Genomic DNA, 25,087 nt, shown 5'->3' on the forward strand with positions numbered 1-25,087 from the left:
TGCAAGTCAAGACTGATGACAGTCACATACATGCAATGGCTCATAATGTAGAGCTATAAATAGGTCAAAGCCTATACATGTTTGGATTAGCATTACAATTATTAGGCTATTATCCCTAAAACATTTCTTGCTGATCATAGCTTTCTGACCTGAAGGAGTGTGTCTTTATTTCAGGACACAAGGTTCACAGCAACTGTACACTTGTTGGCTTGGATCAAGCCAAGAGAGTTCTTGAGAAATTGGTCTGTGTGTGTGCTACAAGAAGTGGCTTAACACGAAACGAAGTGACAGAAAACTTGCTGTTACAGATGAAATATTTCGGTCATATATAGAAATACTAGGAAAAGCTGGAAATAAGATGGATAAATAGAACTGGAAAAAAAGCTATATGTAATTCTGAACTGTTAGAAAAGTTGAAATATTTGTGATTAGAGAGTCTGGTAATAATTTTTTGGATGATGATGTAGTTTCATGACTCACTGTCGTTTAAAAAAGAGAAAAATATCTAACTATTTCAAATATGATTTTACCTTTAGGTCCTAAAAACAAAAGAGCAAGAGCTTATATTTTTTTTTGTTCACTGACCTTCAATGTCATATTAATGAGAAAGCCAACGTAAAGATAGTGGAGACAGCAAAAAGTTTCAGAATACAATCCAGCTTCTCTGATTTATGGCAGACAATCAAGGGGTGAGACAGCTGGACATATTAAAAGACTAAAGTGCTGCTGCATCAGTCACTTTATGAATAGATTACTTCCCATTGGCCGTACTATCAGCACGCAGTCCAACAGCATTGTGTTAGTTGAACGTAGAGCACATTTTTGATGAAAGAAATTGAAACCAAAAACGTCAGATCAGAATTGAATCCTGAAATAAATCTATTGCATCACCGAAGATCACATATTGATTCTAAATATTGATATGCAAATTGAATGGAGTGGATTTTTCCTTTAACTCCTTTAACCCCTACTCTTACACTCCTCACTCTTTTACACTTTTACAGTAGTTACTGAATACATTTATAGCAGTTCCTGAAGATGCTTTCATATGAAAAATGAAATATACGAGTCTCAGAAGAGCTAAACAGTAAATGTACTGTATTTTAGTACCAGGGATAATAGCCATTTTGAGCAGGAAAAGAGCAACTACTGATTAATATTTGTTTACAGCCCACAGCTAGACATGCAGAAGTACAAACCTTGAGTCCTTTAGGCCCTGGGCGACCTGGATTTCCATGTGGACCTGGAGGACCCTGCAACACAAGCATATATTCACATTTTATTTGTGCCATCACCTCTATGTTTACAGTTCTGTTACTGCAGGAAACATAGACAGGGCCGTGAACCTTGACCTGGGCTATTGTTCTTCCCCTTGAGAAGATTTACAGGAGAAAAGAAAGGGAGTAGAGGGTAAACAGTGTCTGGCACTGCTGTTGTTTGTTTAACTCTGACATGTCTTTATCCTGTGTGATTTTCAAGCATTGTGCATAGTTACACTGCATGCAACCAACAGTGTTTGTGCTTTCTTGTAATGCCATTAAGGATTCTCAAATTGAATGGTTAAAAAGCTTTAAACAATCTTAATCTAGGCTCCACATGCCGAAGTGTCTTTGGGCAAGACACCGAACCCCAAGTTGCTCCCGATGGCAAGCTAGCGCCTTGCATGGCAGTTCTGCTACCATTGGTGTGTGAGTGTGTATGTGAATGGGTGAATGAGAACCGGTATAAAGTGCTTTGTAGAAGTGCTAAGGTTAAAAAAGCGCTATAGAAGTGCAGACCATTTACCATAGGCTGGAGTATAGCTTCTCGTAAAGGGGAAAAATGAAATGTTGAAAAGTCACTAGGACTTTCAAGCCTGCAGATCTCAGAAACACAGTGCTCATAGGGCTACATAAACCCTTCAAGACCACTGACAAACCTGCATTAACATTCAATAACGATTTATTCCAAATGGCTTAACTGTCAATTTTGTCAGGCTGGTTATCAATATAGATGTAGACATCATGCTAGTATAACACTTAAGTCACATGACACGTCACACACGATGTGTGTTACTACACTTTCTGGGCTGATTTATGTTAGAATGTTATAATAATTGACATCTTGTAAGGTACCTCATATTATCTGACTCTGACTTACCAGTAGTACAGTGAGATATAAAGGCAGGTGTCATGATCTTCTAACATAAGCCAGTTGCGAAAGTGTCAGAACACAACCTTACGTCAATAAAATTCTATGTCACTTAACTCAGGTGTTATGTTACAACATTTCGAGCCTTTTGGAATCATGTAAGTCTTAATGTTTATATATGTTCGTGTTGATTAATTCACTCATTCATTCATCCTGAGTAAGCACTTTAACCTGGTCAGGGTCATGGTGGATCCAGAGCCTATCCTGGGTGTGAAGCAGGGACACACCCAATAATGCTAGTCTATTGCAAGGCATCATGCACACACAGTCCTCACACAGTCCTAGAGGCATGTTATTGAGAGGTGGGACAAAACCAGAGAACTCTGAGGAAACGTACATGGTGAAATGTGCACAGAAACTCCACAGAGACACTAACCTGTGTTGCCTGCTGTGCCACCATGCATTCTCATGCAGGTTCACGTTATTTGTCATTAAGGGCCTACAGTATGTAGGTGTCATGTAACCCTATGAACACCTATTACTGAGACCTGTTTTTCAAAATAAAAGGTTTGCCCTTTAGTTGCAGTCTGTATTGTGTCGTGTAGCCCTAAGAATAACACCAATTAGTAAAGTGCTACTCAGGTCTCTATTTCAATTTAACTGGAAAGCTTGAATCAGCAAGCATGTGGTTTAGGATGTGAAATATTTTAGCACTGTCCAATGTCCACAGTTAAAAGCTTGCAGAATGTTTTTTGTTTATAGGAGTACAACATGTTTAAACGGTTCCATTCAGAAACTCACAAGCACAGTAGACGCTTTCATAACACAAGGTCTTGTCTGCGGTATAACCTGATAATAACCCGGGTAATAACCAGAAACTTTCTGCTGACAAGCTTTGTATGTACAAGTTGTCATTTAATCATACAATTGCTTTCGTGTGTCCCTTGATTTTGAAAATGTGTTTTAACCAAACAAGTAGATAGTCGTGCTTAATTGCTGCTTTCACAAATTTGATCTGTCTTACGTCAAAACCCACGTCATTCCCAGCTCAAAGTCTAGGGGAGGTCGGATCTGATCTACAATCTCCGTCTGTGTGAGCATGAACATTTTTGTGCTACATATGCAAAATGGCCCTCTGTTTGTATTATGGCATATGGATGTGATTTTCTGCATTCAGTCACCTCTCCCACACACGAGGCAGAGAAAGACAGAGTGAGCAGGAGGTGGGGGGAGAAAGTGAGAGACGGAGAACATGTTCTGATGACCTACATAATAGACGAGAGAAAATGAAAGCAATAATCACCAGCGGCTGTCAAACCCAATAATTGCGGTGATCCTGAGGCACTATAGAGTGAAATGTTAACATGCCATGTACCTAGTACAGAGGTTTAGAACAAAGTAGAATGAAGCAGAAAACAGAGATCAATGTGTGACGAGGAGAGCCTCAAAGAGCGATTAGTGTATGCAGCTATTAATCCTCCTTGTCCTGAATTGTTCTGGCCCAGACAGAAAAGTCATGAGTGAAGCACATTTCCACTGCTGACTCTGCACATACTCGCCATATGGAGACGCTTACCAGGAGCTCATCTACAGATTTCCGCCTCCTTATTCAACAGTTCGCCACATTGCTCTAGATACCGCAATTTGCTTAGATGCTGTGCATGTGGCAGCAGTTAGCCAACACACAGAGCCAAAGAGAAAGATCTGGTTTTAAACTATATTTCTTTTATGGCATGACAGCACACGAAAAAACATAACGGGCCCATGAGTGATGTTCCTTTACAATGTTGAGTCGGAGAAAGCCCTCCCATCTCGCAATTTGTCCAGGTAGGAGTGTGAGCTGACACCCGGGCATCTCATTTCACCTCATATATTTCACCGGTTTGCATCTCTAAATCCTTTCAAGTGCGCACCACACATGTAGAGCTGCTAAAGCACCCGAGGGAGACTGCTGGAACCTGGCCCCTTGGAATCGAATAGAAAAAGTGATGGGAAAAGGACAAGTTTTTCCACTTCTTAAATAATGTTGGCTCTAAACATTTTTCTCCGAACTGCCTAATCTTCGGAAATCTATTCAGACTGGCATAGCATCTCCAGCGTTATGATAAATGGAAACAGAAGCCAGGTTTACAGTGGTGCGCACTGTACACATGGAGCAATGTCCTTTACAAGTGACCCGGAAACCCACTTTAGTGACATTATTCAGCAGGATGATACAATCAAATGAGAAAAGAGTCTATAAACATTAACAATGTATGGACCATATCAAGTCTTGGCAAAGAATGTTATAAAGAATAACAGTGGTATTCTCCAGTGACCCTGCAAAAATAACAAAACACAATACCGTGCACGATCACATTTATGGTTCATTAGCCAAAAGGCTTGGGGTTGAGGCTACATGAGAGCTCTGATGAAGATGGAACTCTGATGAAGGAAAACCACATTCATGCATTGCTTTCGCATTTCTCTCAAAACTCTGTTCTGCTCATAAACACTCAATCCAAAAGGAAAAGAAAAATCAGTAAATCTGCCCATAAAACTGAAATGCGGTGTATGGCAAACAATATGCTGAGCCAACATAGGAAAATATCACATCAATAAAGTCAGGAGGAAGCAGAGTCTGCCAATGTTTTTTTTTTTTTAAATACAGAAAAAGCAGAAATTCTGGTTTTGAGTAATGTTTTTACTATTAGTCAAGGGCATGTACAATGTTTTTCAAGACATATCTCATGCACTAGTCCCTGATTCACAATACTATGTGATAATTAATGCTGAGAGGGCCATGTCAGCTGAGTGATATTTGGTCTAGACTTCGCCCCTGGGGTATCCCTTTGGAAACATCTGAATAAGAGCAGTGATGAGGAAATAGTCCCTCAATACTGAAACAACCAACATTTTCCATATTTAGATCAAATCAACCGATATATTATGGCTACTCTAAATGTTAGTAAACTATTCAGTAAACACTTGTACTTCACTTGTTATAATAAGCTATAAATATTTTACAGGATGTCTTGGCAGCTGCTGTAAAACACAATCTAATAAGAGTTCAAGAAACGCCAACACCAGCCAGCTACAAGCTCTAACCACATGCTAAGTAACATTTCGTCTCACTATGGTACCAAGGGTGAAGTTCGATTGTTAAGATGGCTCCTGAGGGTACAGCTTTTCTCCCAGTCTGTCCAACACATTGTCTGTACTGAACCATTAGAAGAATGCAAGTTTATTCTCATGCAAGAATGCAAGTTTATTCTCATACATCATCCATTCCCAATGCAGCACCCAATACAACAAAACTAGGGTCCAAATTCATTATCTGTATTTGTGATGAGTTGCCTAACCAAACACCCCCCAACCCCCCTAAAAAAACAAACCCAAACATGACACGTATTCGAAATAGGTTTGAAAATTGGCAGTAACGCCAACATGGACCCTCAGAGAGAGATGGTTTCATTTAAATCAAACTGTTTTCAAAGCCGGATAAATAATTAGGGTGCCGCCATGTGCATTTGATCCATATAAGAATTGCATCTGTGCTCTAATTGTATTCCAAACTCTCCATACAGGGTAAATACCAGGCAGAGCAGTTTTAGCTGAAAAATGATCAACAAAGAGGCGCTTAATTTTCAACATCGCCTTTCAGGCTTAACGGTTCTTCAGATTCAACAAATTTGCAGTTTCCACATTAACCAATTATCAACCCAACCTCCCCAGAGCCTCTTGACCATGCTCTTTGAGGAACCACAAAGCTGGTGAACACAAGCAAAGCTTTAAATGCCTTTAATAAGACAACCACAAAGGCCCCTTTCTTCTGTTTAGCAGATTGGGTTCCCACAGTGCAGCCCTGAGAGGCCCTGTGAAAGGGTTACGGCAGGTATCTTACACACACAACCTTCAGACTTCAACCCTACACACTGGGAAGCTTCTTCAAACTGCTGACCTATCTCTGCTCTTCCCTCTTCACTAGTTATCACTTTCTATGTGGTGACAAGTGTAAGTCCTTGTTGCCTTTGTCCAAGAAAAACAAACGAACAAATATATGCGGATACCAACTGATATGCTGATATCAGATAACTACACTCTTCTATTACTTCTATACTCTTACTCTTCTAGTCTATTGTATATCTACTTTAGCACATGAGTCATTTGTCATAGAGCCAAAAGTAAGATCAAATATTCTTTTTCTTTAAATATACAGTGGGGTCCAGAAGTCTGAGATCTTGGTTATAAATTTCTTTTCAAAAGAAAGCTTTAGAAATGTGCAAATTTTCAAACAAAAGAAATAAAAGAAAATGTTCAATATCTTCAATATTCAATATTCAAAATTCTATACTATTTCTATTTCCCTATTTAAATTATAGGCATTTTTTTACATTGACAATTACATTTACATTTACATTTAGCAGACACCCTTATCCAGAGCAACTCACAGAAGTGCTTTGCAGTCTCTATCAAAACACATCCTCATGCTAGTTCAATAGGTCATGGACTAAGTGTACCATCAGTCTAAAATGCTGTATTTTCCTTGAGACTTATCCTTTCCATTGAAGCAAATGCTTCGGGGGACTCATGGGTGCCAATCCATAACAGGGCACAATCACATACAAAATGCACACACTATGGACACTTTTGGAAATGCCAATCAGCCTACAATGCATGTCTTTGGACTGGGGGAGGAAACCGGAGTACCCAGAGAAAACCCCCAAAGCACAGGGAGAACATGCACATGCACACACAGGGCTGCGGCGGGAATTGTACCCTCAACCCTGGAGGTTTGAGGCAAACATGCTAACCACTAATCCACCATGCCCCCAACAGAGCATTCAGGATAATGGAAATGACTTTGAATGAGGGGGTGTGCTGACTTTATCCCATTTGCCGTAACACTTAAAATATCGCCAATGGACCAGTATTGTTATGCTTAATTTAAGTAACACATTGATGAAACACTGAATAGCTTTTTTCTAAGGCATGACTAAGGAACACATATCAGTGGGGCTACTTACCCGAGGCCCTCTTTTCCCTGGAAATCCAGGCTTCCCAGGGTCCCCTGGAGGTCCCTAAAAGACAAAAAAAAAAAAGTCATACTGTGATGCAGAGCAAGACTGTTAAATGCTGAATGTCTACCTGCTGACATTTAGTGATTTCTCCCACAGAGCACAAATTCCTGAATTGCATGATGGCTCTGCGCCATAGTCAGTGAGGAACTGCTTCCAAAGTGTCCTAAATTTTAAGGGTTGAATTTTACAGCATCATGAAACATTGATCTAGGTGTGCTTCTGTAGTTCATGCAGAATGATAAGTTAAATTAATGAAAAATGAAATCACAATCAAAACACGCATTTTGATGTGTACATTAAGAATTGCTGTTTGAACATTAGCCCCGGAGTGGTGGAATTTTCCTTAGACTATGTCACTTGTAGATTTAATATAGTGTAAGCGAGCCAACATGGGACTCCCCTTGTTGCCAGTAAACTGAGGCCAAACCCCTAAAGTTATACTGAGGTCTGCCTCATATACTGTACCTGGCAAACAATTCTGGCTAGAGCCACATGCACTCTTGTTAATTATGGACAATGATCTAACTTTAAACCTATTACACACATGGAATAACTGAGCACTAAAGGGTCACATCTAACGAGAGGTCAGCCTTCAAACATCAGGTGCCTTTATTCCAGAGGCTGGTGTTTTGTTTTCATTTTTCCATCAGAAACGTTACAAAGAGAGGGATTATGCTTGATGCTTGAATGTCATATTGCTGGCTATACATTTTAGTTCAAGTGCCATAATGCAATTGTGGTTCACAAAAGCTAGTGGTACATCTAATGCCTCATGCTTAACTGAAGTCCACATCCATGCATGTGGGAAGAATTTATTCGGCCTAGGAGCTGTAAAACTATTATTCTTTCAGGCAACATCCTACAACATTCTGAAATTTATATCTCCATCCGTCCATCTCTAAACAAAATAATACCTGGTAATATTTCTCAACACGAGTAGTAGGAATCTGGAAGATTCTCAATGTGTACAGACTTCCTGGTTTCCATTAAGTAAAAAAAATAAATAAAATAAAAAATGGATACCTCTCTCTGTAGATTCTACAACATGGAGCTTGTTAGGCAAACCTTCAGCATAGTCAAACATTTCTTAGCATTATTTCTTGCATCCATCATGTAACATTCGTTACATTCGGTTTGCCTAACAAGCTCCATGTTGTAGAATCTGCAGAGAGAGGGAAGAAGGGAGGGAAAAGAGGGAGGAAAATAGGACAGCCCCCGACCCTCTTCCACGTGGCACAGTTCCTCGTTGGAGTAACAGTATTAAGATATCTCTCTGTCTCTTTCTCTCTCTCCATGAAAAAATGCAGAGATTAGGACAGAAAAAAAACCCCAGCCTACAGTAGCTGCTCTCTCTGGGAATCTGGTTCTCCAATAGTAAGCACTCAGCTGTGTGCCAAATCACAATGACAAGAACATCTGTTTCTCGCTGATTTGGTCATAGTTAATATGACAGGTAATTCAGGATGTAAAGCAGTGGCTTTAATGTTACGCACTGCCCTCTATCTGCAAAACCTTAACTGGAAGGTGTATAGACTACGGTTGGAATTTTAGCCTGGTCACAGTGGTCGATCTCACAACTGTTAAAGCGTTAGATGTTATACTATAAAGCTCAAATTCCCATGCACTTCGTTTAACAGTTTCATCGCTTCACTCATCCAGTGTCAATGTTAAGAGTAACATTGTGCTGGTTTAGGCTGTGCAGCATCAGGTGGTCGTCACAGCCTTCAAAGTTCTCTAAACCCCTGCCCAGTGACTTCATCATTTAACAATGGGAAAATGAGTGTAAGCATGCTATAGCCAGATACATCACCAGTCAATGTTGCACAGTTTTGACAGGATTACTTAAATGGGTTTTGAACCAAGACCACCAAATGTTCAAATGCACCAGTGATGACACCATTGAAGTTTCCATCCAGGGCCAATACTATACTTTTCATCCAGACAATGTTATACCATTGCTGAAACCATGCATAATGAGTGGTATTAAAAATGGAAGGAGTCCTCAAAAGTCCTTAAATCAACTTATTAAGTGCTGCATCAGGGTTAAGTTCTGCTGGTTACCTAATCTAACCTGAAACACTACATCTTAAGGTTAAAAAACACCATGGGCCTAAAAACACATGATTACAGCCAGTAATTCACATTTCACAGGTTCTTAAAATAATCAAAGTGCTAAGTCTGCCATCTGGATACCATAAGACATTGTTTTGGGGTAGGAAAAAATGATCTACATACCATGGAGTTTCAACTGTCTGCTATAAGAGGAATATATTATTGGTTTAAAAGCCGTTTTAACATTTTGCACTTTCAAGAGAGAGGTCGTGTGTCCTAGGGTTTTGGTGTTGATGTTGCAATTACAACTCATCATTTTATGGCCATATCGGTAGTAGACCTATTGCTAAAAGTATACATTACTGTATTGACTTTCACGTCAGACTGGTAGACTGATAATGGTGACCAGGACAAAAACAATCAATGAGGGTGGTATGATGGGGCCCATCACCACTCCAAAGTGGATTATTTTCCTATAACAGCATGCCCCTTTGTGTTTTACTCCACTTATACCACAGCAATTTGCTAACAATTACAATGAACAATGAATGACACGTCATGATTTTCAACCACTAATAGTTACAGTTAATGTTATGGACTATATGTGAAACAAGTTGATTCCTGTTATCACTTACATTGAGTATAAACAACTGTTTGCTCACCAACCTCTCTTGTTTCTCTCTCTCAAAGTTAATATGCCAAAAAAATGCAGCATGTTATATTACTGAGAAATCTGAAAGCACAAACTACTGTCCTGAAGATTCTCCAGTGGTGGAAAAGATTCCCATTCACATAAGTATTACAAAGCGCTGACACCTGACACCTGAGATTCCTTCCATAAATGTTAAATAAACATCTCTTAACAGAACAATTTGTGTTATTAGCAATTATACATTTTAATTAGTTAAATAAGTCTTAGTCTTGGAGAGTCTACCATACAAGCCCCTGTGAATGGGTTCTTACTATAGAAACAATATTAGAACAAGTGTATTAATATAATCCGATCACCACCTGAACTACTGTCAGCGCTGCTGTTATACAAAATTAATCAACATCTTCTCACCAAACAGAATTGAGAATTTAATAATGCTGGGGGTATAATAACGGTTAGATGATAGCTTTGCTGATGTATATGTAGATCCATAGCTCTTTTACCTTTGCTCTTACCTATGCTCTTTTACCTGTGACCCTCCCTCAAAACGGTCCACTCTCCCTAAACTCCAAAGAATCTATCGCCTGGACGCCAATCCTCCAGCACAGATGCCAAAAGGCTGATGAAGACTTTTTATGTGCCAGATCATTTCTTAGCAGAATGTTAGAACGGAAATTTCACATAAGCGTGCACTGCTCCTGGGGAAAACCCTTTCCATTCATTCAGAGGAACAAAGAACATAAAAGGATATACCTACATTTTAAAGACAAATATTTAAGCTGAATTTTTTTTGACTCGTAACCAAAGGAAGAAGACAGTCTTTCACCATTTTACATGTCAACATGCGCAAAGAGACATTTTGGTTTTATTTCACAGAGATTGTAATAATTTACCGGTGGTCCTGGCTCTCCCTTTAGTCCAGGTAGTCCAGGTGGTCCAGCCAGGAGGAAAAACTGTGTCGGTTCCAGGTCAAATGTTTGAAGACCATCTGTTGCTGCAGGGGTGACAGGTGCAAAAGAGTTGGGCTTGGCGTACTGAAAGGTGGTCACCTCTGGAATGGATCTCTTCACTGCTATAGTAGTCAGCTGCCTTTTCGAGTTGGGCAAAATGCTGGACGATTTGGTAGCTGCTGAAGGTTGAACACTTTCTAACTTCTTTATGGTTGGTTTTGCTGTGACAGGCATGTAGTTATCTTTTGATTTATGGGGTTTTATAGTTACCCCCTTTTTGGGACTGCTCTTCTGGGTGGGCTTGGGGAATGTTTGGGATGCACTGGTGCTAAGGAAGGGGGTAACAGTTGGTGTTTTGGCCTGTGTGGGAATCTGAAGGTTTGGTCTGGACAGCCTTGGTGGTACTGTTCCATGCACAGACAAAGACAAGGAACCATACTGGGATGTCATTTGAATGGACGTATTAATTCCTCCTGAGATTTCAGTATTAATCCTTGTTTTATCCTGTGACAGGCTGGGAGTAAAACCTTTTTTGATTAGCTCAGTTACGGTCATTGTGGTCCGTAGAGTGACAGAGATATTGGGATCCAGGTGCAGCAGTGGCAAAAGTGGCGGTAGGTTTGCTCGATAGGTGTCAGCTTCCCTGCATTGTTTTTTAATGTACTTACAATAGTTGTGAGCTGCCTTGGCAGAAGGATGTATGTCAAATTGGCAGATGGCTCCTTCGAACTGCACTGAGTTCTGGCTCATTTTGCCTAAAAGAAAGAAGCCTTCTGGATCCAGAGCTTCCTCATTTTTAAAATGCAAATTTGCATGTACACTTGTCTTCCCACAAGAAGTATATAAAGTGACCCTTTGGGGTTGGATGCCCAAAGCCAGGTTGTGCCACTGGCCATTATGAATGTCATATTCAAAATATACAGAGTTCTTTTGGCCAACATAGACTACAATTTTCCCAGGGATGAACTGCACCCCTAGCTGTAGTCTCTTCCTCTTTGACACAATGGTGAAAAGGAAAGCATTATTGATGCGATGTGAGCAGATGCTGAAGATCAGGGAAAACTCCGTGCTCAGTGGGACTGGCACCACTGTGTTCACAGGCACTTCGATTCGCACCCGCTGGGTGAGGATAACTCCTGACTTGAAGGGAATTACGCCTGATGGAGTGGATCGTGTCCCTGATGAAGGTCTTTTTCCCACCAGGCCCAGCTTCTGGAGGATATCCACATCTAAAAAAAAATTAAACAAAAAACAAAACAAAAATAAATAAATAAAAAAAAGGGGCCAGATGTTACATAAAACCTTGAAATCTTTAAATAAAACCTGAAAGGAATATATAGCAAATATATAGCAAATAGTCCCAGTGGCTGATTTTGGAACAAGCTCAGCTGCAGCTAAGATACAGTATATGGACCCTTAGCTTTAATAAAAGAATATATGCAGCATCATGACATATGACAGTATGAAGTGTAAAGTACTTTTCATACAACACTTAAGAGGTGACTGGCTGAAATACTGTATATCAACTTTATTCTTCTGTCTAAAATATGAAGTGATAATGTATATAACGCCAATTTTCTGCTAAATAAATATAGAATCAGCTTTATGTGGCACTAACAATTACGAATTTCAGCCAAATCAACAGTTTTGGAGACAGAACTATGCTATGGAAATGGAGTAATAAATTTGTTCTACCAATCAGGGCAGGAGTGAAGTTGGTGTTATTTGACCATAGGTAGCCAGCAAGCTATTTCAAATAAAAAAACAAATATGGCATTATGCCTAATCAGAGAAATATGGGACAAGATTGGCAGCTTGAAATTACACTCTGTAAAAGACAGAGCCCTTTTATCATACTTCATACATCACTGAACTCTACATCTGTAACAGCTTGATTGTGTTGATTATGTAACAGCTATACATTTTAGCCTTACAGCTCCCCAATGAAAACAGACTCAAATAAGGCCACCCTGAGAAGCAAAGACCATTCATAAACTGGTCGGTTGTAATGAGGAATGTGTGTATGTGAGTGAGAGAGAAAGGCAGAAAACAATGATAAAATCTGTATTGGTGATTATGCATGCATTCACTCCATTTGGGAGCAAATTATAAAATAGCAACACTTATCATTGTAATCCAGAAATAGATGACAAATATCATCTGCCAAACAGCTGAGAAACACCTGATATCTATTAAGGATATGATATGAACCAGATACGAATTAAGACAAGGCCTATTGTGAAAGCAAAACTTGAAGTACAGGAATTAGCAGTCAAATAAATGAGTGGAAAGCTGCCAGGAACGCTACATTCAAAGCAGTACTCTAAGAATTCTGTCTGTATGGGTCATGGGTAACATGACATGTTCCAAAGGCAGTGGAGGAGACATAAGAGCATCTGGGCTGCAGGTCTAGCTGCAGACATCAATGTTCCACAGAAAGTCTCTAGATTCATTGGAAACTAAAGACCACATCTGAACTGCTTAGCTCAGCACTCCAAGTCTCAGAACCAAAAACACAAAGACACTGTGTATATCTTCACTTACATCAGTCAAAACTGAGGACTCACTGCTTTTTAAAATTGGAATAAGTAATAATCCTGAAGCATTGTCTAACAGTAAAAGAGTATTGCTAGAACCTCCCCTATCCATGGTTTACAAAGACAGTCTTATCATAAGTCATTCAGGGTTATGGGTCGTGGGCAATAGGGAAAATTCGGTCAATAGTGGGAGAACATGTTCCATGAACTGTCCCACACATGGAAAAAAAAAATCAACCTTACACTCCAAGCAGAACAAAAGCATCTTTCATGAGCTGACCATCAGCATTAGACATAAATGCTTAAAGTGGTACCATTTTAAATCTGTTAATTGCTTTAAGATGCCATGAGTTAGATTTTCCACCATGTTTCACAGAGAAAAAAACAGAACTTGGCATGAAATGTTACATGATCATGGGAATTTGTGGTCAGCCATTTGACCAGCTGTGAGTCAACAATAATTGCTTTACTACTGGAGATATGACATATGAGTAAGAATTTATAATACATTAGAGATAAGCAAGGCCAAATGCTCATTATAATGAATGATATGACCCCCCACATGGGATACAGTATCTAAAGAACAGATGTGGAGATGACTGAACCTTAGAGGGTGGCAGGAAGTCCATTAAGCCATTAAGGTCTCCTACATAAGGTTAAAACAAACATGAGCAAACATATCAGTCAAATTTTCAAGAAATCACGTTCTACCCAGATGTGTCCCATGTTGCTACACTAAACTACTAGCTACTTAGCTGCACAAAATGTTCAGTGATTAAGTTTGGTGAAAAAACATGGCTAACACCACCATGTTCCGAAAAGAAATATGGAAACAGACATCTTGACTTGGCCTGTCTAGTTCCTCACTAACCCTCTAAATAAGCCACAGAATGATTCCACATGGACTGTTTTTCATTGTGGCCACAAATGCAGAAATATTCACATTGGCTCTCCCTGTTGCCATCTGAATTTGAGCACGAGACTACTTTCAGGTGAGTTTGAGATGGATGGATAGCATATTCGTGCTGAAGCGAGGGCTTTTTAAGCTCCGAAGTTAAACAAATAGACTCAGAGCAGACCTGATCTGAGGCTTCTGCATAAATCCAACCACTGTTCGCACTGGCAAAGGTGGACCACAGTAGTCCACGGAAAAAACAGTAGCATTGGCTACCTCTCTGACCTCTGACTCATGGAACACTAAAATAAACTTGTAATTTTATAGATTAGCGTATTTGAATGATCACAGAAGTGTCTACAGTACTCGGCTTTAACTCTGAAATAAGGAACAATGGCTAATTTCAACAGCAATAAAAGTCTGCTCATTTTTCATTTGTGTTACTAATTGCATGCACCAAGATGGTATTATGCACATCAAAATCTTAAATACACAAAGCTATACAACTAATCTTCAGTAATTACTTTATCCTGGTTAAGGGGTCTGGTGGATTGCCACATTGGAACATTGGAGAACATTGGAGGAACATTGTAGACATGCAAAAGTCCACACAAACCTGGAGCTGAAAAGTGGTAAAGCTCCAGCTACACCAAACTATCATTTCAACCACAGATACTGTACATTCATTTCGATGTACAGTATATGAATTCCAGGTGCACAAATGAAGTTATCACAAATTTCAATGAAAGTTACATCCAACTGAATGTTACTACAGTGTATGAAAAGAGAAAAAAAGACTTACCTTCAGGCTGCACCTGGGCCAACCCTAGATAGCAAGTACAGTAGAGGACCGTGCAGATAAATAAGATTCTCCTGTGAAAAAAAAATAAAGTTACTCAATGATCAAGAATTTCTGGAAAATCCTTGACAGTAAATTAACTAAAGTGCAGAAGCACTGTATAAAAAGAACATCTATAATATTCACATTCTATCCCAAAGCAGAATCATCGATCAACTCCAAGCAAAAGTCCTATTCCAGTCACTTTGCCTGCACTTCCATGATTGTTCCTGGAACTGGAATGAAAATAAAATGTGTTCAATTTTCCGCACTTAAAACTGCATTCTGGATTCATCTCTCAAATGCACAAACTGTTTATTGGATCTGACATGGCAACTCATTCATTTCTGCGAACCATTATCGAAATTTGCTGCGAGCAGCAATAACTTCCAAACCTTAGAATACACAGTGCCACTCAAGTGCAACGTGGTACAAATATATTTAATGTAAGTATATTTAAGCTCGCAAATCATTCCCATCTTCAGGACAAAGGGGCAAGAACTCAAACAATACAAATCGTGTGGTCCAATTTGGTTTGGGTTTTGGTATACTAATTCTGAGGGTTGCTATTTAATGTTTAGTAACAGTAATGTTGGCATACAATTTACTAATTATCACTCCAATTTTCATCTACTCTATTATGTTTCAATAGAAGGAGGCTGGAGCTTTTTTGTATGTGTGTGTGGCTGTTGGTCCAGAGGCTCTCATGAAAAGTAATCATGAAAGGGCCAGGATATTTTAGGTCAATACATGGTTTTGTCTGCCACAAGGTTAAACCTTGGCCATAAAGTAAACTTTCAGCAAGATAATGAATCAAACACACCTCCAGATTAACACTGAATATTCTGCAAATGCCATCTTAGATTGTGGCTTTAAGGCCTATTGAACACAAAAATAGAGTTCGAAATTAAATGTTCAAGAGCCCTCTATAAATGTCTCCAACTTTGTTAGATTATAGGAAGAGGCTCAGTGCTGTTCTCTCTAAGGTGATTTATTGTGAGAGTGCCAATATTTCTGTGTTGTTTTTTTGTTGTTGTTTTTTTTGGGGACAACAACAACAACAAAAACAACAAGACTGTGATAAGCAGAACTATACTGAGTCCCCATATGGTTCAGTTAAAAATATCAGCCAGTGCCTGTTTTATTTATTTTATGTATTAATTTTAGCTCCATATAATTCTGCTGTTGACTGTATTTTAGAATAAATATAAGCATGAGAGCCATGCATCCTGCAGGAATTCGTCTTATGAACATGTATTACGGTGATGTTTATACTGTATAATTGTAGTAATACTCAGGTTAGATGTGAAACACCAACTATCTTTGATTATGCCCACTTACACCCATCCTTCTCCTTTGTCATACTCAGATAAGAACAGCTAATCTGGCCAACAATAGCATATTTGGATGCTAGCAGCAGGTGTCTTTGCTTTTATAAAATGCCTCATAAAATCAAATAAAAGACACAGTGTCCAAAGTTTGCCAAAGGCTCCAATAGCAGTACTTAGCAGCAGCTCTGTCTTCATCCCAAATACAGCAACAGTCCTGAGTGCAACCTCTTCCAGCCTGGACTGCAGTGCTACAGTACTTATTTGAATGACTAGCCACTGTCCACAACTCTCCAAGAATACTATAGCACATGGCCAGCAGCAAGGCCAGTAGTGAGAGCAGCTCTTTCTCTAAACTCCACACATCTGTTGCTGTTCACAGTGCAGCCAGAAACTGATCAGCTGCTTCTTATTGAGGGTGAAACCAAGAGGAAGTGACCTGAGAACAGGTATTTCAACATACCAGTGACCTAGTAAATGACCAACAGTGAGCCAATGATTTGCACTTTATGGAGCAAATGTCTGCAATTAAGTTCGATCTAAAATCTTTATCTTACAAAGCTCCAGTGAAAAAAAAAAAATTTTGGACATCACATTGCTTTTCCATTCCCATTAGCTCGCTGAGATGTTAATAGTCGGTATGGAAAGTAATTTTGAGATTGGCACATCCTCATGTATGCTGTCTGCCAACGTTTCCCATTCCAGGTCCTGGAGAAAATTGTCTAATGAACGAGCCTTTCACATGTTCTAACACACCTACATTCATTAGCCGATGAGTTGTCTCCTGTACCTTTGGGGCAGGAAAACATGTAAATGTGCACTGGGGATTGGGAAACTGGTGTATACACCTTTGTTCAGTCATCCTCATGCCTTTTCCCGCAGTTTAATGCCTACCTGACTGCCAGAGGGAATTCAGGATCAAAACAGGGTGGTTAAATCTGACTAAGACTATGAAGCTAAAGTGCTATACGAGCAATGGAGTGAGTATAGCAATGGAGTATTATTATTATTATTATTATTATTATTATTATTATTTTACAAAAGACTCCCTTTAGAAAGATAATGTTAATTAACTTGTTGGTAATTAATTAAGTTAATTAACTTGATGTTAATTAACTTTCTAATGTTACTTAACATTATTAACATTAAGTCTAAATAATGTTAAACCATTAGCCATTTAACAACAGTGGGTTTCCTTCTTAAGGAACAGTGAAGAACAGTTTACTGTTGATAATGTTCATTCAGTAGGCATCTTTAACCTGTTCTCTTATGCGTAATAACAAAAATGTGTAAAATTTGTAAAAACACAAATGTAGAGTCATAAAAAAGAAGTAGTAAATAATCAGATGTTATTGCACAATGATTTATGAATCAGTATGTAAAAATCAAGGTACCAAACTGTACTTTTTCTTGTCACTTGGGCGTTTACCATCAAGGGTAGGCCTTTATATCTTTAGCGGGTATCTTTGACCTCAGGAAGTTGCATGTAATGTAACTTTAATTAGCTTGTAGACTAAAGTTTTAAAGGGTGGTCCTTAAGGTTCAATTATGTACCTTAAAGGTATAATGATATATACTACTAATGATACACTTTAAAACATTTCAGGTGGTTAAGCTTACAAACCTGAGTAATCTCAACTTGAAGATAACCTTTGTTAACCTTTGTAAGTCAAGACAATGGATTACTTTCAGTTGAAATTTTGAAAGCTTATATACTTGAGTTCAATATCTAAAACTTGTCATGACAACTGGCGTTAACGAGAAGAAAGAAGTTCACAGAAATGAATGGGGCTGTCATGTTTTACAGTGTATAGGTGTAACCTTGATGGAAGCATCCCAGTGACACGGAAGAGCAGTGTTTATTTCCGTGCACTCCTGGGAATAACAATTCTTTCATTCAAAACCAATAGAAACCATTACAAGCCAGCAGCTAACCATTAAAACCATTTTTGGTCCTTAATGGTATCCGTTAGACATAACATGCCACCAATAAAAGGCAACAAATTCCCAGTAGAGGCCCAAAGGGACCATTACAGTTTCCATTAAAAACAATACAATTCCCATTATAGCCATTAAAACCATTACACATTCAATGAGGGTTTCTATTCTATTTTTTCACAAGGGTAAATATATATATATATATATATATATATATATATATATATATATATATATATATATATATATATGATAAAATGTCAAAATGTCAGGATAAATTCAACCCCCTCCTGACAGAACAGCTAGAACAGCTAACTTCACTTCACACATGATTGACCTGATTTTTTTCTTTCTTTCTTGTTGTATTATTTCATTTCTGAGCTCCATCTTTCATTCATTCCTTGCGGGCGCCGCAGATTTGACAGCACTGGAAACATAAAACATGCACTTGATCCATTCCGTTGTTCCTCAGTGATGTTTGATAAACACATGACAGCAGTGCCAGGTAACAGTGTAACTGTGTAAACATCACACTCTGCACTGATATGACATGAAGTTCCTGATATTGACTGATTTCGGGATATACTCACCCCCCGACTCCAGCCTGTCTGAGTTTGGAGTGCGGGGCATTATCCGGCTCCATTGCGTTTACTTCATTCTTTTTTGAAAGGGTTTACTACAGCTAAGACATGACAGCTTTGTGGGAAGCATTTCCATGCCCAAATATCCCCTGAAGTTCTCGACGAGGTTCTCAAGTTAACGGAAAAGTGTGGAAGTGCGCTAGTATGCGTCTACAGCTCGTACTCCCTCCTGAGTGCCCAAGCAAGATTTTTCCTTCACTAGCCACTCCATGAGAAAGGAAGCGTTCCTCAAGCCTGTAGCAAAAAAAGATAAGTCCATTTCGGTGAAGACATGATTCTCAAAAAGACATGAAGCTCGCCAGTCGATGTCTGAAGCTACAGGAACGTTAAGTGAAGGAGGGAGAAGCTCGCCTCCCTCTGTCGCCCTCAACTGACTGAGAGAAAGACAACCCGCTCGCCTGTGCTACTACAAGTTCCCCAGAAGGTGTGTCTTCTTACAAACAACCATTCATTCGGCGTTTCCTTCACACGAGCTCTCATCCTTTCATTTGACACTCATGTTTTCAGCAAACAAAACGAAGGTGTCAGGAAAGCAGCTTCAATAAGAATCTGTTATTGACAGAAGGAGACTACAGCTTTCGTCCTTACTGGGCCAAAATAAGCAGACTAAATGCTGTTGATGTTGATAAACTGTTTGTTTAATGTAATGTAGTATTATAAATAAAAGCCTCTTGATCTTCTTCTTGTATCATCATTAATGTTGGATAGAAGCCACGTCATATGGGAGTTTGGAGATTACATATAAAAGTGCGGGGCGGGGGTGGGTGGTTTTTATGGGGGTATGGTTACCTAGTGTCCAGCATGCTTACCTCGCACCTCTGGGGGTTTGAGTTCCATCTCCACCTCCACCGTGCATGCACGGAACCTGCATGTTCTTCCTGTGCTGTGTGGATTTCCTCCAGGTAGTCTGGTTTCACCCAGCCCTAAGATGTGTTCTTGGCTGATTGGCATTTCCATTGTGTGTAAATGTGTGTACAATGGGTTGGCACCCCATCCATGATGTCGCTCACTTTGTGCCCCAAGTTCCTTGGTATAGGCTTCAGGTGACCCTGTGACCCTGTGTAGGATAAGCGGTATGGAAAATGGATGGATGGACGGATGGATATAAAAGTAGGCTATGTTCAAATCAGAGCAATTACTGAAGAAATATTCAGTATGGCATCAGTATGATTTTGTAAATGAGTGTGTATTAATGATGCTAAATTTGTATTCTGACTCCTGATCAGGTTTGTGATGGATCCAATGCAATAATGCACCCTGAATGGACATCCGTTTATTGTGTGGCACCATGCGCACACATATTCACCCTTAGGGCAATTTAGTGTAGTGCCAGTCCACCAACTAGAATGTTTTTGGGAGCTTGGAGGAAACTGGAGAACTGGGAGGAAACACACACAGACACAGGGTGAACTTGCAAAACTCCACAAAGCCAAGATCGAGCTGGAAACCCTGGAGCAGTGAGGCTTCAGTGCTACCAGCTGCACTACTATGCTGCTCATATCCCGAATTAAACATGTGAAATGAGTCTTAATGTACCTGGGCCTGGTAATAAACCTGTTAATTAATTGATAAATACACTTAAATACATTTACAGCATTTCATTTTGAATGACCAGTTACCCTTACAACTATTTTTTTACAACAATAATTTTCTCATGAGTTGGCTCAAAGCTACATTTTCCTGATCATGACTCGGGTGTGCTAGTGCCGTCCTTTACTGTGAAATTCCTCCTCTGAATAGAGCCCTCATTGACCCGACCTCAACAAACAGGCAGTGAGAGTGTGCAGCAGAGCCCCAACAGAGCGCCAATTCAGCCCAACGCAACCAGATCCCTCCATCAGACACAGAGGGCTCTCACATCTCAGTGCTGAACCTGAGCAGGGTGCATGATGCACGTCGGAAGGCTGCTTCAGTCTCACCTCCGTTTGGAGTCAATGCGCTCATACTCTAGGATAAATTATACAGGTCATCTTGTTTCCACATACATCTAATATCCATTTCCAGTTGCGCATGATGTGCAAAATTGATATGAAATTCTTTGAATATCTCATGAAAAACATGAGGGATTAATAAATAACAAACTAATACAAAATGTTCTTACAAGTCAAGAAACAGAAAACAGACATCAATTTAACCACTTACAGGTGTCGATCGGAGCTGTATTGTTTCTTATTCCAGACTCGTGAACAATAATGGAAGACAGATGCTATTTATGACCTGGTACCACAGCGGATATCATAAGTCCAGTGTCTGCTGGAAATGAGAGGATTTTCCTGCAGTGGTGTGGCCAGAAATTCAATTGTATTAATCAAAACACTGTGAAAACCACCATACAAGTGTCCACCAGTGAAGTCACCACTCAAAACTGACTAGTATAGAATGAACTGGTGGGCTGTAAAATTGGCTCCAATTGTTAACAAAACTAATCAGTGTCCAGTGTCAAGATGGTTTTCTTCTGGAAAGTTACACTTCAGAAAGCTACACAGCTTTCTGATCTTAAGACAAGTTGAGCCTTAATTTAAAAAAAAAAACAAAAAACAAAACCTGTACACAGAGTATCCCCAAATATCCACTTCAGCTGTGCTCTTGTGTGAGTATGAAAAGTTATCCTTATCCATATGTAAACAGGAAATTTAGTTGAAATATCAATCAACTTCTCACAAGTACAGTAGTTTCTTTGTGGGCTGCCCCCATTTTGGTCATGCCAGGAAGGGCCACAAACCACATATTAGCCTATCTAAACGTTCTTTCATTCCAGGCAACAGATGTTGGCCTGTGGTGCGGTCCACCTTTACCACCTCATTCATTTAGAAGATTGTCCTGAATTGTGGTCAGTGCATTTGAAAGCTTTTAAGTATCATGCACTACTGTGCTAGCCCCACTGGGCTGTTCGTTTGTCTTCAGTTCATTTTACATACTGTATATAAAATTCAACATATTCAGCCTTTCAAAGAACCAAATAAAGAGCCAAAGCAGCCAATAAAGACATTACATAAAAGTCATTAGACGGTAATTTATTAACTGTTGAAACAGAATGGAACAGGGGTACAGGGGTTGCTTTCAATTTAGTACATAGGCATACATGATACTGCCTCAATGGCAGTGTGTCCTTGAATGGGACAACTTATCAGTCGAGCTCATTGATTTAAATGCTGTTTAGTTCTGTTTATATCTTTACCTTGACCTAGGTCTTTATAATCTTCCTAATATTTGGAAGCATGTGTACATTTCATTGATAGTTTGTTGATTTGCAACTGAGTATTCATTTGGTTTGTCTGTTATGTCGATCATGTTGTGCTTTATGGTAAGTAAGGTTAGTTTAAGGCTGTTAAGATTATTATAAATGTATTATGAATATGGTGTTGCAATGTAAATGTAACATACACTTTGTCATTTTAATGCCATAGGCACTGACACAACCCCATACCATGACAGACGCTGGATTTCGGACTTGATGCTGATAACAACTTGGATGGTCCTTTTCCTCTTTGGCCTGGAGAACACAATGGCTGGTTTGTCCAAAAACTATTGTGAAATGTTGACTCATCGGACCACAAAACACGATTCCACTGTGCTACTGTCCATCTCAGATGAGACCTTGAATCTTTGAATCTTTTAATTACATTGTGCACTGTAGAAGGTGAAATGCCCAAACTTCTATCGATTTGTCCTTGGGGAATGTTGTTCTCAAAGTCATGGATCATTCGCTGACGCATCTGTTGGTAGATTGCCGAGCCTTTACTAGGCCTTTTTTTGGAAGCTCCTTATATACAATGATTAGACGATTGCCTCAGCTGTTTCACATCGCCTTCTTATTTCAACTTGTCACATTGCTATTAGTCCTAAATTGCCCATAAATTTGAACGTGTTGCATGCATCAATTTCAAAATAAAGGTTTATCCTCAAACAAACTATGCAGTTGATTAGGTAAAACATCAAATACCTTGTCTTTATACATGTTTTGTGTAAATACAGAGTACATTTACAAATCACTCCTGTTTGTTTTTATTAGTATTTTCCATACTGTCCCAACTTTTTTTGGAATTGGGGTTGTACATACATATGTTTTTAAATCATCAACTGTGCATGTATATTTTTAAAGACCACACTGGATTCCTAACAAATAATAATAGCTCTGTGTGCAGATTTTGCACTTTTGAACCTTTAAGTAATCTGTCCAGCTGAAACTGCAATAGAGTATAGTGCAGAAGTGTCTTCATCATGAAAACTTAGAGCAGAGAAAAGACATGGAATATCAGTGGAGCCCCAGAAAATTTGTGACCAGTATATTTTTTAAAACCCTGTGCACAATGTCCATGTACAATGTAAATTATGTGCAGAATTTAGTTAAGTATGGCCACAGTATGCTAAGTGGACATCACAAAATCATGATACTTTATTCATGCCCTCAATTTTTATATTTTAAGTTTTCAAATTAATAAAATTGTGCCCATGTTTGGTTCATTTGTGCTGTTCTCAAATGCCTAGAGTTAACTGGGAACAAACATATGCTTCAGTACAGTATATACTGTACTTTGAGTATTGTTAAAATGTTATCAGGAAAATTTCTAGCCCTCGTTGTGTTGGATACCTAGCTACTATAGATATTATGATAAAGCAAAATTAGCTTTTTTAGCTTTTAACCAGAATTTCACAGGTTATATAGGCAAATATAACCACTGTCACTACACTGAAAAGCCATAACATTAAATCCACTGACAGTTCACTTGCTGCCTAATATATCCCACCCCTTGACAGGTGCCATTGTAACAAGATAATCAATGTTATTCACTTCACCTGTCAGGAGTTTTAATGTTATTGTTAATCGGTGTACATACATACATACATACATACATACATACATACATACACCCATAATAGTGTGTGTAGGTGGTACAAATAGTATTTAATATATGATGTATGATACATGCATGCTATATTTTTCCTCTATATATCTAATATATTCTTTCTCTTGGCTATGCAAAACTAAATGAAACTGTGGGTTGAATTGTTATGATAGATGTGGGTGTCATCAGTGTAGAAATTAAACTGTAAACCACACAGCTGAATGATAAAGGAACATGTAGATGAAAAATTTAACAGATCTCAAAAGAGAGCCCTGTAGAATAACACGAGGGGGAAAAAAATACAAGATCTGTAATTACCAACCAGTGAGGTAGGAAAAACATAGGATTCTGTGATGAATTGTATAAGCAGGAACACGTAGGAGTAACTATTAATACAAATACATTCTGCAGAGGCCACTACAATACCTTTCATTAAAGTTTTCTGAAAGAAAAGGAAAGTTAGAGATGAGCCCGAAACTACTAACAGCAGTAGAATCAATGGAGGATTTTATGAAAAATTGGTGTGACAGTACCAGTTTTCAGAGAGAGAGAGAGAGAGAGAGAGAGAGAGAAGAAGAAGAAGAAGAAGAAGAAGAAGAAGAAGAAGTATAAGGGCAGCACCTACATAATGTCTGTTTAATTCAACCATCACACCAATACACCCCTGCCCCATGCAACTCCCTAACAGTGCATGTTTGGGAATACACAGTACAAGACTGACAGCCATTAAGAAGACCCTGACCTATTTGTACTTGCATGATAATATGACATTCAAGTATTTCTGGAAGTTGCTTTCAATAAGGGCATCTGCCAAATGCTGTAAATGTAAATGTAAGAAAGCTGTCAAAAATGTATTATTAGCTACGGGCAATCAAATTCTGCCTCATTTCCACTCATTCCAAAGAGAAAAGATTAGGAAAAGTTGTGTACCAAAGCCCTAGGAAACACTGTCTCATTGAGAAACTGAAGAATTGTACATATAATAGACTTGAATGCCTAGTGGATGCTTTTGAAATCCCAGAATCACTGTACAGCTCACACTGCACTACATTCATATATATTTGCACACAGTACATTATAACTTATTATATTGTACTGAAATATATATTATGGGTCATTTTGCAGCTGTCGATACTTACAGTTGATTAACTGGAACAGTTGGACTACAGTTATTTACAGGACAAAAATCAAAACAAAACACAAGTGCCAAAGTAAACAG

General features: G+C 38.9%; 1 protein-coding gene across 1 annotated transcript in view; it reads right to left on the minus strand.

Annotated features, from left to right (window-relative positions):
- The window catches only part of col27a1b (collagen, type XXVII, alpha 1b), a 73,464-nt gene extending 53,974 nt beyond the window's left edge, over window positions 1–19,490 (minus strand). Inside the window, exons 1-5 of the mRNA XM_053610816.1 lie at window positions 18,971–19,490; window positions 15,079–15,149; window positions 10,788–12,073; window positions 7,137–7,190; window positions 1,200–1,253 (exon numbers count right to left, since the gene is read on the minus strand). Of these exons, the coding sequence (XP_053466791.1) occupies window positions 1,200–1,253; window positions 7,137–7,190; window positions 10,788–12,073; window positions 15,079–15,149; window positions 18,971–19,023 (1,518 nt within the window). The 5' untranslated portion in view covers window positions 19,024–19,490. The remainder of the gene's footprint in view (window positions 1–1,199; window positions 1,254–7,136; window positions 7,191–10,787; window positions 12,074–15,078; window positions 15,150–18,970) is intronic.
- Between the last annotated feature and the right edge of the window lie 5,597 nt (window positions 19,491–25,087).

This window comes from Ictalurus furcatus, chromosome 22, assembly GCF_023375685.1.
Source record: "Ictalurus furcatus strain D&B chromosome 22, Billie_1.0, whole genome shotgun sequence".
In the NCBI taxonomy this organism is placed as follows: domain Eukaryota; kingdom Metazoa; phylum Chordata; class Actinopteri; order Siluriformes; family Ictaluridae; genus Ictalurus; species Ictalurus furcatus.